Raw genomic sequence first — 14,506 nt, 5'->3', positions numbered from 1 at the left:
CGAGGAAGATTTGACGGTAGTGTAATATGTAAACATATTAAAGATTATGTATTGCTTTTAGCCAAGCACAAACCATCACATTATTTCAGAAGAAATATACAAAACCAAAAAGTTAAATCTCTGCTGATTACTTCCCTGTGGTTTAATTAGTGAGGCAAGGCAGTAAGGCATCACAAAATTTCCATTTTAGTTTAACTATTCCCCAAAGTCAATATTTTATACCTTTGTTTTTATTTCTAGGTTCCAGGGACACATACAAACTATTCAAACTTTTCCTTTTGTTTGCTACCATTAGAAAACCTGGACACAAAGAAAAATCTCATAATGGACCACAACATTCCTTTCCTCCCCTTGTCTTTCACAAACAATAAACTTACTGTACTCCAGTAATGATATACAGACACTCTGGTTTACTCACAAAGATAATTCTGCAATCCAGGTTACTTCTGTAAGAAGCAACAAGGATATGCAATTTCAGTACTCAGACCTGAAACATGAAAGAACCCTGAACACTGTGCTGTGTAATGGCAGCTCTGAGAATTCACATTACAAGAAGTATGTTCCGTTGCTGGAATCTCATCTTTAAAAGAAATATACACCAACTCTCTGTGAGAGAGTGAAATGGCTAATGGCTTAAACACTGTAAAAATCATCAGAGGACTTCTGCCCACTCTAGCAAACTGCAAAGAAGCTGTTCATCTGAGACCAGCGCAGCCCACCCCACCCCAATTATGCCTACTGACTAGAGTGGGGAAAGTGACAGGCACTTGAGATAAGATAAAGGGGTGCTATTGCCCAATCATCCCAGGTCTGGGAGCAGAATGTATCCACAAGTGATGCTGATAGCTCAAACATTCGGGGCAAGCCGGCAATGTGCAAAGTACTCGCCCAGGTGCAGAGGGTGAGCACGCCTCTACAGGCTACAGCTGGTGTTGAGCAAGATAAGGAAAGAGGCAAACCCTGGGGCTCGGGGAATGTCTTTGTGTCCTTACTAAAGTCAACTCAGCTGTGGTGGCTCCCTTGCCGGGGAAGTACTGAGACATTCGCACTCCGCCTGAAGGTTTTCATCTCTGCTGATGGGCCATAATGGACTCTACTGGGCTGACACAGACAGCTCTAAGGGTGTCAAAGACTTCCCAAGTGTCCTGAACAACAACCTTAATCCACAATCATCATCCAGTGTGAAACTCCCCACCCCAGGAGAGGTACCCTGGGCGTTCCCATTCTCACCTGAACCTGAGTTGATGAAAACTCAACAGATGTAGTGTTTTAGGGGGTGCTGTTTGACTCCTCCCACCACCTGATGGTCTGCAACCACCACTTTGACTAACAGACATTATAATTGTAACTACCAACTGGTGTAAGGATGCCTTTTGATGCTGAGAATTTTCTACACTTGTCCCTTCCTTATATATTTTTAAATTGTATATTGTCATATTAATATAGACAATAATAGCCAAAATGGTTACATGCCTGCTTTCCATTGCAACCAAACTGTTCTGCAATAAATTCTACATGTATTTAGAAATACTGGCCATTCAGTGTCTTTTACTCTAAGCTGCCCCAAGGCATCCATTAACAAGAATCTGTGTTGCCCTTGACTTTCCAGGTGTGGGTTGTAGCACTCTGTTGTAACCTTTTACTACATAAAATGTTACACAATCTCTCACTTGTCTTTTCTTTCCTCAAAAAGACTTTTTTCTTCTAAATATCCCAGAGATTTTTTTCCTTCACCTTAGGTGACCCAAAGATAACGATAAAGTAAGAGAAGAAAATTAGCCAACAGAATTTCCTTTAGAAGTTTATCCACTGTCACCATCACAACAATTTGGGGGCAAGAACACCACCTGTTAATGTTTTTAAAGGCCCAAACATTTGTGTTGTCAGTATCAGTCTTGTGACTGCAAAAACCACTGCTAAGAACCCTGTAGCTCTGAGTCTTACTTCATGGAAGACAGGGCACAAACTTCTAAACCAAAACTTAACCAAAATATTCAGCATATCACAGGAGTCAGACCCACACATGAAAATAGAAATGTTAGACTCAACGCTTGGAAACATGGTGTGATATTATTTATACTATTAATTTTTTCAACACCCATTTTCCCTTTCATTTTCTTCTGTTTGTTACAATTCAGAAACCTTTGAGAATATGTCAAACTTATGAAACTGTTCTGTATTCCCAAGGAGAAAGATTCTAAGAAAAATTTTTGCCCACCCTGCCCTTAATCTAATGAAACGAGCCTTAAGAAACATAACTGAAATCTAGAAAATACAATGCATAAGGGCTGCCAGAAAACAGCATGTAAGTTTAGCACAGTCTTTCCAGTCTCTGCTTAACTGGAATTGGAACTTTGCTTTAAGTCCTCCTCACTACAACTCCTAGACAGCACAAAAAAGACCAAAATCCCAAAATCAGTCTTTATCTCACACCAATTACTACAATGTTTTTCTCTCATGTGTCTGAAAATTCACTAATTGGTATGAACACTTTTATTTTGCCACTATTGTAGTTTGCATTTACTGGACCTCAAATATTCAGGTATTATTTTTCTTTGGCAATTTCTTAGTAAAGTGTTTAGAAACTTAAACAAACCTGTAATGTTATGAACAAAAAAAGGGTTATCCATTTTTTTTTAAATTGCAAAGCTCACAACTGAAACCAGTAACTGCCAAGTGGGAGTCCTAACTATTCATGGTTTATAATTTCATGTTGTAATGTTCTGTTAACAGTATACTTTTAACTACCTGTTCTCAGTAGCTGCTGGGCTGCCCGAGGGCGGTGGAGCATCCCCTCCCCAGCGCGGGCCCCGGCGGGGCCGGGGGAGCCCCCACGGGTGGTGTCCGCGGGAACCAGCCCGCCCCGGGAACGGCGGGCGAACCCCTCTCCTCAAGCAGGGGTCCCAGCTGAGCCGGGGAGGGGACACCCCGGGGATAGCACGGGGGGGACAGGGACCAGCCCGAGCCCCTTTCCTGCAGGGGCAGCTGCTGAGCATAGCCTGCTGTTTCCCGAGTGATGGCACCCCGACAGATTGGTATGCTAATGCGGTGTTAACACTGTAGTTATCTGTGTCACCTGCCTGGGACAGGTAAATGACTGTTTCTCGGACGGTGGAGGGAAAGGCATCAGGAGTTTATATGCAGATTAAGTCGAACCAAGATGCACCATGAGCAAATTGCACCAAACGCAAGCTAATAAACCCCTAAACCGGCGAGCCAATATGGAATTTAGGAGTCAAAGTAGGGTCTGGACATCTAGGCGAAGTCTGGAACCGGCAGAGACTCTGAAAACCTTAATGGCCCCTCACCACAACCTCAGACAATGTTAGTAGGAGGGAGGATTCGAGATTTCAACCTTGATAAGCAGGATCCAGAGGTGTCTACTCCGGCCTATTCTTGTGAGGAGAGGACCCCCAGCTCTGCCCCCGGGTGGACAAAGTTGCACCTACCTCCTCTCCCGTAAGTCACTCCTGGGAGCGAGACTGGACACCGTGGACTCATCAGGCACCTCAACCTTGAGCTGATCACTTTTAATAAAGGCACTAAAAGGAGAAAGATTGCCTGCCCATTTATTTCATGGTACAGATGATAAAGCTGATCAAAATGATCAAGACCACAGGGTGCAACATGCTGAACTGTGGCTTCTCTGCTTGTGTTATCCTATGCCAGCACAGACAACCTCCCATATCCTTACAGCAAGGTCCAGAAAGCTTCCCATGAGAGCTGCACATGTGAAAAAGACTCTTTGTGGATTCTGTTGACAGAAGTGAACAGCTGAGCCCCAGACCACAAGAGAAACTACCTACTTTCAGCATTTTGTATAAACTCATGCTAAGTATGTCTCAGGAAAATTTCCCAAGTATTACATAAAAAAAAAAAAAAAAAAAAGGGGAAGAAACCAAAAAATGTAACAGTATTTGAAAAATTAAGAAAGCTAGGATCTGAAAACTTACCAACATGCCATACCTATTCTGTTGTGTGGGCAAAGTCACACAGGCTGATCAGATATCCCAGAATGACCAGGACAGGCACAAACTGGAAACTTTTTTTCCAGATCTCCAAGAATTTTACCAGACCATCATTTTGTCATAAGTTTTACAAGTGAAATGTAAGAACTTCCCTCTCTCACTTCCTCAGAAACTGCAATCCTGGAAAAGGCTGGCAAATAGCCACAAGAGTCTCATATAAAACCTGGAATGTTACTTGCATCCAATTTTTCCTTTCAAAAGTGGTTTATTTTCACCCTACCATGCAATCCTATCCAGGCATCATAACACAAGGACAAGCCAAACCGTGCTCTTAAGATTCAGTTAGACAAAGTAGTCATGGTTTCAAGTTCCTGTACATTCAGCCATCCAAAATTAGAGTGGATACATAAAGTATCATTACAAGAGTTCTGGAAAGCAATGAGTACCAGAAATAAGTTTGCAGTTGTCTTATTGTTTTATACTTTTCATTCATTTCCATTTTCCATGGAACTCTTGGGTTCCATGATTCCCACAAGTCACAGAGCTACCATTAAATATTTCAACACTGGAAATTGTTTATGGTTTCTTAACTCGAAAAATTGTGCAACTATGCAAGCAAGTAGCCATAGAAACTGTGGTAGAGAAAAAAAGTTTCAGCTAGGAAACTGCAGTGTATTTTTAATTCTTGCAAATGTTATTCCTTTATATTCTACATGTGAAAAAAACATTAAACATTTATAGTAACTAACATATATTTCTGTTATGTACGAAAGGACACTTACTACTCTGTTGTATTAAGTATTCCACTTCCTTCTTTCTTTTCTCTTCTCTCCCTTTATCATACTACAAGTTTCTTCTGTTAGCTTATGAACACCTGTGTAAAAAAACTTAGAAGAATTCACTCTGTCTAGTTATTTTTATGCAAGAAGATTCTGAAAGTCAGTTCTATTTATTGTCCTGTTAAAAGCCAGCTTTTATGGCATGCTGTTCTTAAACTGGCCATAAAGTATTCGTATTTCCCAATTCTAGGAACTTCGCTAGGAAGGCATTAAATAAAAAGTCCATGAACACATTTGATGATATAAACTACAGCCTGCATTACTACGTAACGCAGCTAAAGCAGTCCATGAAACTGCATGGACCCAGAGTTTGGAAATGAAATGACTTTAGGTGCCCATATCCCATGTGTGGCATGGATCAACATACCCAAAGGGAGAATTGCATTAAGCCCTGTGCCATCTTACACAGTTTCTTGTAACTATTGCTTCCTAGTGATGGTAAGTATTTCCACTGGTATTAGTGAACACACGACAGAAACGCTCAAAAGTTTTCCACTCAACCACCTCTTTCATCCCAACGTTGTTATTTTATGAAGACTTGAGGGATAAAACTTACATGAAGAAAAATACCTCAAAACCATACGACAAATTGTCATTCCTCTATTTAGAGGAATTAAGATTAAATTATCCCAACTAATTTGTATCTTATGTCAATACTATATGCTGAATGAAGAAGGCTACACTTGTCTTCTCTTACAAAACAATGATTATAAGTATCTTTCTGTCAAAAGCTTTCACATCCCAAAAATGCCTGAGAGCAATGTACTCTTATTTTTAAGACAAAGAACCCAGCCCAAAAAACTGTTCCCAAAGATTTGGCAAAGTATTACAAAGCTACACAGGCTTTGGGGGCTTCATATTTTGTTTGGGGAGGCTTTTTGGCTGAACTATTACTCTAATAGTGCACACAAGTCTCCAGTACTTCTGTAACACTGAGTAAATTTTAATTCAACCAAATAACATACCAACGAAATCCAGAAATGTACAGATCACATCTCCAGTCCTGTAAGTGTAAGACATCCATGGACTGAAAAAATAGAGAGCCTAGATAAAGGCAGAAAGACTTCTGTTGACTCTGGCATAGAAATGCATCTTCTTGATTTGAAAAACAAAGGCCAAGACCACAAGGTCCCTTGGGAAGCATCTGGTTGGAGATGCACTGGGATACAAGCAAAGCTGTGCAGAGTTACGAGCACATGTGACTGCCAAAACAGCAGGAATACTGCTCTGGACTAGTGAGAGGTGTCCACTTCTCTGCAGCTCACAGCACTTAATTTAGAAATGTCTGCTTTGGCAATTTCATTTATCAAATGTATTTCTATACTTATTTAGTATTATATTAAAAAGTACATTGTTTTATTGCATGTTAAAGAATTGAATCTGTGAAGTACTTAACCCATAACAACACGGATTTAACATTTTTATCAGGTGAAGAAACAAAGTACTGCAAACAAAAAGAAATTTGGACACAAGCCCAACATGCCAATTTATTTTTTATTTTCTTCCTATTAGCAGGCTCTAGCTTGAACAATTCTCCCTCAAAACCATGCAGATTTCACTGGACAGTACAAGTATTTGCTATAACATCATTCAGGTACATCACTTAGATGATAAAAAAATCTTCAAACACTGTACTTCAGAAATAAAGATGCTGGAGAACAGCTTTGACAAGATTCCAAAAGGTATGCATTAGTTTTAAAATGGAAAACACTGCTTATTTTTCTTTCCATACCAAATGATAAACACTGTACCAAGGAAAAACCACACACAGCCACAAATGCTTCATAAATTCAAACATCATATTCATACTTTACCGTTACAGTATTTTAATCTGGTGGTTGCATCTACGGAGACCATCTATTCAGGACTGCAAAACTGCGTACCTAAAATAAATAGTGGATCCACTAAGTCAATGATAAGGTATCACCTTATAAATAACTGCCAATTCCAGTGACACATCAAGACAACATTCCTGACAAACCTTATCACCACTCTACCCAAAGTTCACAAATTCAACAGTAACTACTGAACATACAAAGAGCAAAAGCATACATATAGCCAAACAAGTACCTTAACACTCAAATTTCAACATATGTAATTTATGTCGCACACATTAATTCATAAATTAATGCAAAGTTTGGTAAGGTTGTGCTATTTGATGTTTTGGCATCTTGAACATCAAATGGCAAGGATGGACAGCATTAACTTTACTTGCAAATATGGAGAATTAACGGAATGTTTAGATGGGATAAGTAATACATATCCCAAGAGAAAAGCAAAGTCACATTGTACTTTTCATAATTAAACCATTCTTCTGTAAAATCTGCCCCTGACCAAATCTTTGCACAGTGTTCTAACAAAGAACTGATTTTCCATGCTGACAACTACTGCTTTTATATGTGGGGAAGGTCTGAAGTAGTTTGCTTCTGGTAAAAATTATTCCTCCTTTCAGAAAAAATGACTGAAAATAATCTAGGCCTTCTTTTACGATATCGAAAGCTTGAACTACAGAGATTAATGTAACCACAGACTGGCAAAGAATTCCAAGCTACAATTCATGAGCATACTCTTTTCAACCTGGCTGCTTTTCACAGGATACTCTCTCTCTCTTCTCCAAACCCAGCCCCCTCTGAGGCTGCAACAGTGTGGAGCTCTGATGAATCTTTTGAAAGCCTTTTATAACTTGAACGCTGGCCTCGCTTGTGAGCAGCTGTCTTCAGGTTCTCATTCTGAACAGCAGTTGGATTCGAACCTGAGCCAGGGTGCAGGGTAATTTGAGATGGATCTCTGATAGCTTGTATTTCTTCAAAATTTTGATTAGCTCGATTGCTTGGAGCACTGTTGTTATTTAAGGTGACTGTACTAGGGGTTCTGTTTAAATTATAGACTTTCTGGCAGGCCGGCCAGCTCTCTTCGGGGCTACTTGCTATCAGGCTGCTTTCAGAAGGGCTTTTCTTATCTTCTGAGCAAATAGACATGCGAACCACAGCTGGATCTTGAAGGCCACTAAGGCTGTGTGGAATTCCTCTTTTTGCATTGTGACTGTCATCTTCAAGCTCAATGAGATTTGCCTTTTCAAGCTGTGAATCATCTGCTCCTTCATTGTGGAGGGAATGATTCGGAGAACTTTCATTAGATCTTACACCAGAGTCAGACGAATCTTTCTTATCCAGAAGGGCATCTGTCAAATACTCCTTGGCTTTGATGAAGGTTCTAATAGGTTCAGAACCATGTTCTGGAGATTTGGGCTGCTTCTCTATTTTGATATCTGTTTTCTTATCTTTACCTTCCTTAAGAAGTGGAGTATTATCTGATTCTTCAGTTCCTGACTCATCTTCATCACTGGGAAGTTTCTGATACCGGAGAGTAACTCCCTTAAGTTTTAAATCTGCAGCCTGGAAAATACTTGTTCTTTCCAAAGACTTCTTTCCTGGCAGAAGCTTGGAACCGGACTGATCAGATTTTTCATCTTCTTCAGTTATAGGATCCAAAGGAGATGCATCATTAGTAGAAACACCTGAAGTACTGTAATCAACATCATTCCTCTTCAGCAAAAAGGACTTTCTTCCATCATCCTGTTTTTGTTCACCATCTTTTCCTTTTTCCTGTTCTGCATTGGAGTGTAGGGAACCCCCCGATGTGCTCTGGCCCATATAGAAAGCACTTGAACTATGAGGGGAGGACCTCCCACTTACTGTGGTAGAATTGGCACCTCCTTCTAACTGTGACATTTGAGCAATATACTCTCTATATGCATCTCTGTACTCTGCCTGCACCTTGTCTGTAAGCTTTGATATTTCAATACTAGAATCTTGAGAGTTAAGACTCGAAAGACTTGGAGTTCTACGAGTTTGCGACTGGAAAAAAAAAAAGGAAGAGAAAAAGGTAACAGTTAAATGAACTATCTATTTTTACTTTTATCGATCTTCTTGCATGAAATAAAGCATTAAATATGTACTTAAATTATTCTTTTCATTGCTGCAAATAAGATTATGCAAGTAAAATTGTAAACACTATAATTAAATATGCTTACTATAAACATGTATATGCAATCACACACACTAACTAAACTGAGAAAATATTCCCATTCTTGGTTCCCATAATGAAAAATTTCCACAAAACAAGCATTTTATCCAGCGCATTTGAGACCAACTCTTTTGAGCATATAAAGACTGGATTTGTATGTCAAGATAGGCTTTTCTAATACATTTCATACATTTACAAAATTTGCATTTTATATTAGAAAGAAAGCAAGAATTCATCTAAATGTTGAAAAAAATCTCAAAAACATCTCTATAAGACCTCCACCATACATACTTCAATATATCCTGGCAAAATTCCATTGCATATATCTGTTTTCAGAAAGATCAGTTTTCTGACAAACATAACCCTCTTTGCCCCCATGTCTGTTTTTAGAATTTGGTTTTATTTCTCACTACCCTACTCTGACATCATTGGTAACAGATTAAACTAATCTCCCCAAGTGCAGTCTGTTTTGCCAATGATGGTCCCTGGTGAGTGATCTCTCCCTGCCCTTATCTTGTCCCACAAGCCTTCCATTATATTTCCTCTCCCCTGCCCAGCTGAGGAGGGCAGTGATAAAGAAACTTTGGTGGGCAACTGGCATCCAGCCAGGGCCAACTCACCACAACAGAGAAGCTGAAATACAAATCAGTATCGACTTTTAAAAAATTCTAACAGGTGAATTCTAATATTATCTTAAGGACAAACCACCTTTCTCATTCCTTTGACTCAACTTCAGATATAGGCATCAGAAGCACTGTTTATTCAATGCCACTTTGGCCTAAAAAAACATCCATTGATACTCCATGGAAATGGGCAGTAAGGGTAATTAGTATCCTACAAACATGCACAGGCATGCATGCACACGCTCAGAAGTATCTGGGATAGAAATCTATCTCTGGGATATATATCCCAAACCCACTTTCACAATGTTGATTACTGAAAGTATCACCTATGGTTAGGAATTTGGGGTGTCTTTTTATTTTGTTGCACCTCCAAGATTTTATAATTTACTTTTAGAGATGAAGAGCATTCACCCCACTGGATTTGCTGTCTTGTTTGTTTTATTTAATTTTAATCACTACTTAGCCACCAACTGACTAGTCATATATTTTAAGGACAGACAAATGAAAACCCAACACTTCACATGGTTTCATAAGATACAAGAAAACTGACCACAACCTATGGCAGAAACCACAGCTGGAGAAGGATGACAGTTCTGGAATTTATGAAGAGGTTATGCATTGTAAGGACAAGTTTCTGATGTCATGGGGCACTGTCTATTTTCAAAAGCCTAACAAATACATTTGCTGAATGGGCTAATATCTGGTTAGCACATAACTAAAATATTTCATATACAAAGCCTGAATAATACAAAAATACAGAAGCCTCGGAAGACACCACCCTAGGCTAGATGAGAAAAACATGATAGCTTTAGGCTTTTTGCCATGAAGAGTGATTACTGGAACAGATGAGTTAGTTTTCAGATGGCAAAAATTAAAGACTTCAACTCAGAGTATGGCTAGAGTTTACACTTCTGCAGAACCAGGCTTTACCTAGACTGAGAATTGAAAGCATCTGAACTATCCTAGAGACTTATTTCTTGACTTGTCTATAGCAAGCCTGTAAAAAACCTCTTTTCCATACAGGTAAGCAAGCAGAATACATTAAATACCTGCCAACTTAAGTTACTATGGCGTGGAGGAGCTTCATCAAGACCAATTGTGTTGAGTTCTTCAAAGCTGAAGTTCAGTGTGTAGGGAGCTTGACCAGCAAGGCCTGTCAGCTCAGTGTGAGGCAGCTCGGTGCTGTGGCCAGGACGGCGAGTAAGGTCACTGTGAGGAACTGCAGCTGCACCGTGCTCCGCTGCTCCATGAGGATCTTCCTGAGCAGCCTGATTTTCTGAATTTCTCATTTCAAGTATCTTAACATGCAAAGAGAGACAGTTTAAATGTAATTACGTAAATAGAAGAAGTTCTCAAAACTGATAAACAAAATTTCATTAAAAATAGGAATGAGGAATTCACAGCTGCAAATGTGTACCTGTATATGCAGTTTTCACCACAAAAAAGTAGAAAAATCACTTGCTAATTCTTTTGTATTTACAAATTATTCTTATTACTGCTCAAACCCTTGAAAGAACCCACATGCCACAAAAATACTTGAATTCTTGTAAAACTAGTAAGTGATAAATTACAAATTTTAAAGCAAAACCGAACACTTTGTATCTAACAATAAATCTCATCATGTAATTCTTGGTGTTTTCAAGACTGACTTACAGTTGAGAGACACACTGTTATTTCAAGAAAGAAAACTGGCAATAGTCTAAAAATACTTAAGAGAAACTCAGTTCTCTGTGATGCATAACCGTCACTATAACAGCCTGCCTGCCCAATTCCTTGCACTTATTATTACATATACTTTGAATTCCCTGACTAACTTCAACAGTAGGACAGAGATTTTAAAAAGATTTAAGTTCTGACCATTTCATTAAAATAAGCAAATTTCAAAAAGGGAACCCCCACAAGAAAAAACAGATCCCACAAGAAAAGGAGATAAAAAACTTCAGAGTTCACAATCAATTAAGATGCAAATTCACAAGCAAACAGTTACTCATTAGTGCTTAAGACAAAAAGACAAAGTAACAAAATAGCAGATGCATTCATGCTTTAAGACAATACTTAGAAACTGAAAGATGATGACAATAAGGAAGCAATCAGAAAGAAAGACTCATATTAAAAAAGACTAATTTATGATCACCTGAACACTGAACAGAAAGTCTTACCATGCTCCTGAACAGATGCCAGTCACCAAAATTCATATTCATTTCTTTTTTCAGTTCATCAATGTTGCACTGAGCCAAGACACGGCCATTTATATTTGCCTAAAAAAATACAACTAAATAATGTCAATTATGGATACCAGAATGATGGCATGGCAGTAACAGACTAAAAAGGTTGAGGTAAAGCTGGATGCAGACTACTAGTGAAATTTCCCAAAGTCACTATTAAGTCCAATTATATATAAAACCATATGTTTTTATAGAAGTATATTTAGTGCTAATTGCTGATGGACAAGAAACACCTATGTGTCATGGAAAAAAATGGAAATATTAAATCCATTAAAAATTTGTATAAAAAAGGCAATATGATAGTGTCCTATATACAGACATAAGGAAATAACATGTAAGTGGTAGAAAATTTCAGGGACAATAAGCCACACTGATCTGCTTATCTTCTGTTCCAACTCAGAACAGAAATGGACTGCAGACACCCAAGCATTTGAAGATAATCAGACAATGAAGTCCCAGGCAACATCTGACCCCTGGCTTCAAGCATCTAAGATCAAGTACTGCCTCCATTAAGTTCCCTCTCTGCATAAAACAGGCTTACATTCCTCCCATCATTAGAAATTGCCAGGGACAGAAGATTAGACATCTTTCTAATGTTCATCATCAATCAGAGATCAACACAGAAGTGCTTAAACAAATCTATATTCCTCACATTCAGCATGTTTATACAGTGCTTAACTTCCAAAAGCACCAAGTTCAACAGAGACCCATTTTCATTACATAACAACAAGAGGCATTTCTCTTTATACCATATATCCATGTATAGACAGAATGTAAAAGAGGAACCATGTCTTAGGAGAGCAGCCAGAAAACGGAAGACCCAAGTTGAGAGCTCTGCTTATACTAAGGGATCTCAATGATTTTGTACCCATATCCCAGCAGATGGTCTTAGTCAAACCAGGAAAAAGATCAGGCTGAGCCATTTTCTTCCTTCTTTTTTGCATGATATCCCTTGTAATTCTTACAATGCAAGAATATAAATAAGAGGAATCTCTTAGGGATAACTGATGAGCACATCCTTCTTTCAGTCTGGAGCAAAGGAAGCAACTAAAATTTTTTGCAGCTTCACTTAATGACCTGCAATCTAACATCCTGCTTCATGCTTTGAGTAACTTTGCTGAAGCTTCCTATGAAAAACCTGTCTCTTAATCCTTGAATCAAATCCTTCCATATTATTAAAGATACGATAGGTTCCAGGACAAAGTGAGCTCAGCAAAAACACTAATGATAACCTTCATATTTTCCCCTTCTTTCTTTGTAGAAAAGAGCACATGGAATGGTGAAAAAAAAAGTTCAAGAGCAAAAAACAATTCAGTGCTAATGTATCTATCACAGAAAAGAGGAGAGACAGAAAAATACACCGTGACCTTTTTCTAAAGCAAATAGATGTGGACTGTGATAAAGAAATGGAACCACCTTTACCACTCATTTACAACAGGAGAGATGTGCCAATTTTTCACAGAGAAATAGTAAGGGATACTGCTACTTAGATATAGAAGACATTTGCAACCCTTTTTATTTTTTCATTACACATGGCAATTTTGAAAACATTTTTCTTCTTCTTTTCTCAGAATAACCAGTCTCATCAGCATCTATACTTCTGTTTGTCCTATCCATCAGAGCATTTCCTCTGAAAAATGAATGCTTGTATTAAAATGCCCTCCAAACTTGTCATGCACAGAACTTAGGATGTTATTTTAACGTCTGATGTTTTTAATAAACATTTTCAAGAAAAGAGGTAACTAAATATTTTCTTCTCCTTGTCTATCTCCATGTTTAGGAACTAAACACATAAATGAAATTCAGCTGATACCTTTTTTATAGTTGCAGAGTACTGAGGTAGCATGCTCTGGTCCAGACCATCTATCTGCTTTAGCTTCTCACACACGGCTTCCACACTCATTGTGCTCAGAGATACATGGGATACTCCTGTGGCTGACCCTGTGCCTGATCCCTGTAAGTGAGAAAACATGCACATAAGACTTGTTCCAGTACTCAGTGCACCCAGAAATTCACAATACACACTAACACAAATCAAGTTGTGTTCGACTATATTTTAAAATTAAGATATGAAAATAAGAATGCACAGGCATTTTTAATTACTATCAAAATAGCTATATATTGGGAAACATTCATTATATGTATTTCTAGGAGAAAAAAAACAGCACCTTGAGTCCTGCCTTTGGGACAAAATAACCCTCTTACATAATTTTAAGTAAAGAAACATAAAAATCAGAAATATTAAGTACAGGTTAATCAATTTACAATGCAGTTTCACTCACAAGTTTTCCCCTAACTTTAGCAGTTACTTTGGTTTTGGGATGTTTGGGGTTTTTTTCTCAAATAATGCAGATACAACTTAGATTTTTCTGTCTTAAAATCTCCTGGTTTATTATCAGACAAAGATGACCTAAAACTCAAAGACATTCAAAACAAAGATAACTCCTCAACCCCTTGGATTAATTTTAACAATAATTTTAACATTATCTGTTCATTTTCCAGAGGTTCCTTCAGCTCTGCTTATGCAAGATCAGCCAAGGGGCTGTGTACCACAGTACTGAAACAGCAGCACTGCAAATGCCCTACAAGATACTATGAGGATGCTTCACGTACCCCAAACTTGGGCAAGATTCAGGCAGAAATTATTTATAATTATTCAGCTCTGTAACACAAGAGTAGTCCTGTTAATGTTGCTAGCTTCTGGGAATTTCAAAGAAAAGCTGGAAAACTAAAACAAATGCATCTGCAGGTAGACAGTATATTAAGGCAGTATGTTCTTTAAAAAAAACACATTCCCCCTGGATTGGAACCTATGTAGTTACATC

The 14,506-nt window shown here is 38.4% G+C and overlaps 1 protein-coding gene across 5 annotated transcripts in view; it reads right to left on the bottom strand.

The window, feature by feature from the left end:
• Positions 1–6,258: 6,258 nt before the first annotated feature.
• KIDINS220 (kinase D interacting substrate 220) overlaps positions 6,259–14,506 on the bottom strand; it is a 75,178-nt gene continuing 66,930 nt past the window's right edge. For all 5 annotated transcript variants that reach the window (XM_084203241.1, XM_084203244.1, XM_084203245.1 and 2 more), the window contains 4 exons: positions 13,495–13,635; positions 11,616–11,714; positions 10,506–10,754; positions 6,259–8,664 (listed from right to left, as the gene is read on the bottom strand). In XM_084203241.1, coding sequence (XP_084059367.1) covers positions 7,396–8,664; positions 10,506–10,754; positions 11,616–11,714; positions 13,495–13,635 — 1,758 coding nt within the window. In that variant the 3' untranslated portion in view covers positions 6,259–7,395. The remainder of the gene's footprint in view (positions 8,665–10,505; positions 10,755–11,615; positions 11,715–13,494; positions 13,636–14,506) is intronic.

Source organism: Fringilla coelebs (genome assembly GCF_963513975.1).
Source record: "Fringilla coelebs genome assembly, chromosome: 3".
Taxonomy (NCBI): domain Eukaryota; kingdom Metazoa; phylum Chordata; class Aves; order Passeriformes; family Fringillidae; genus Fringilla; species Fringilla coelebs.
The sequence above is the reverse complement of the archived record's forward strand: the minus strand, read 5'-3'. Positions and strand labels throughout refer to the sequence as shown.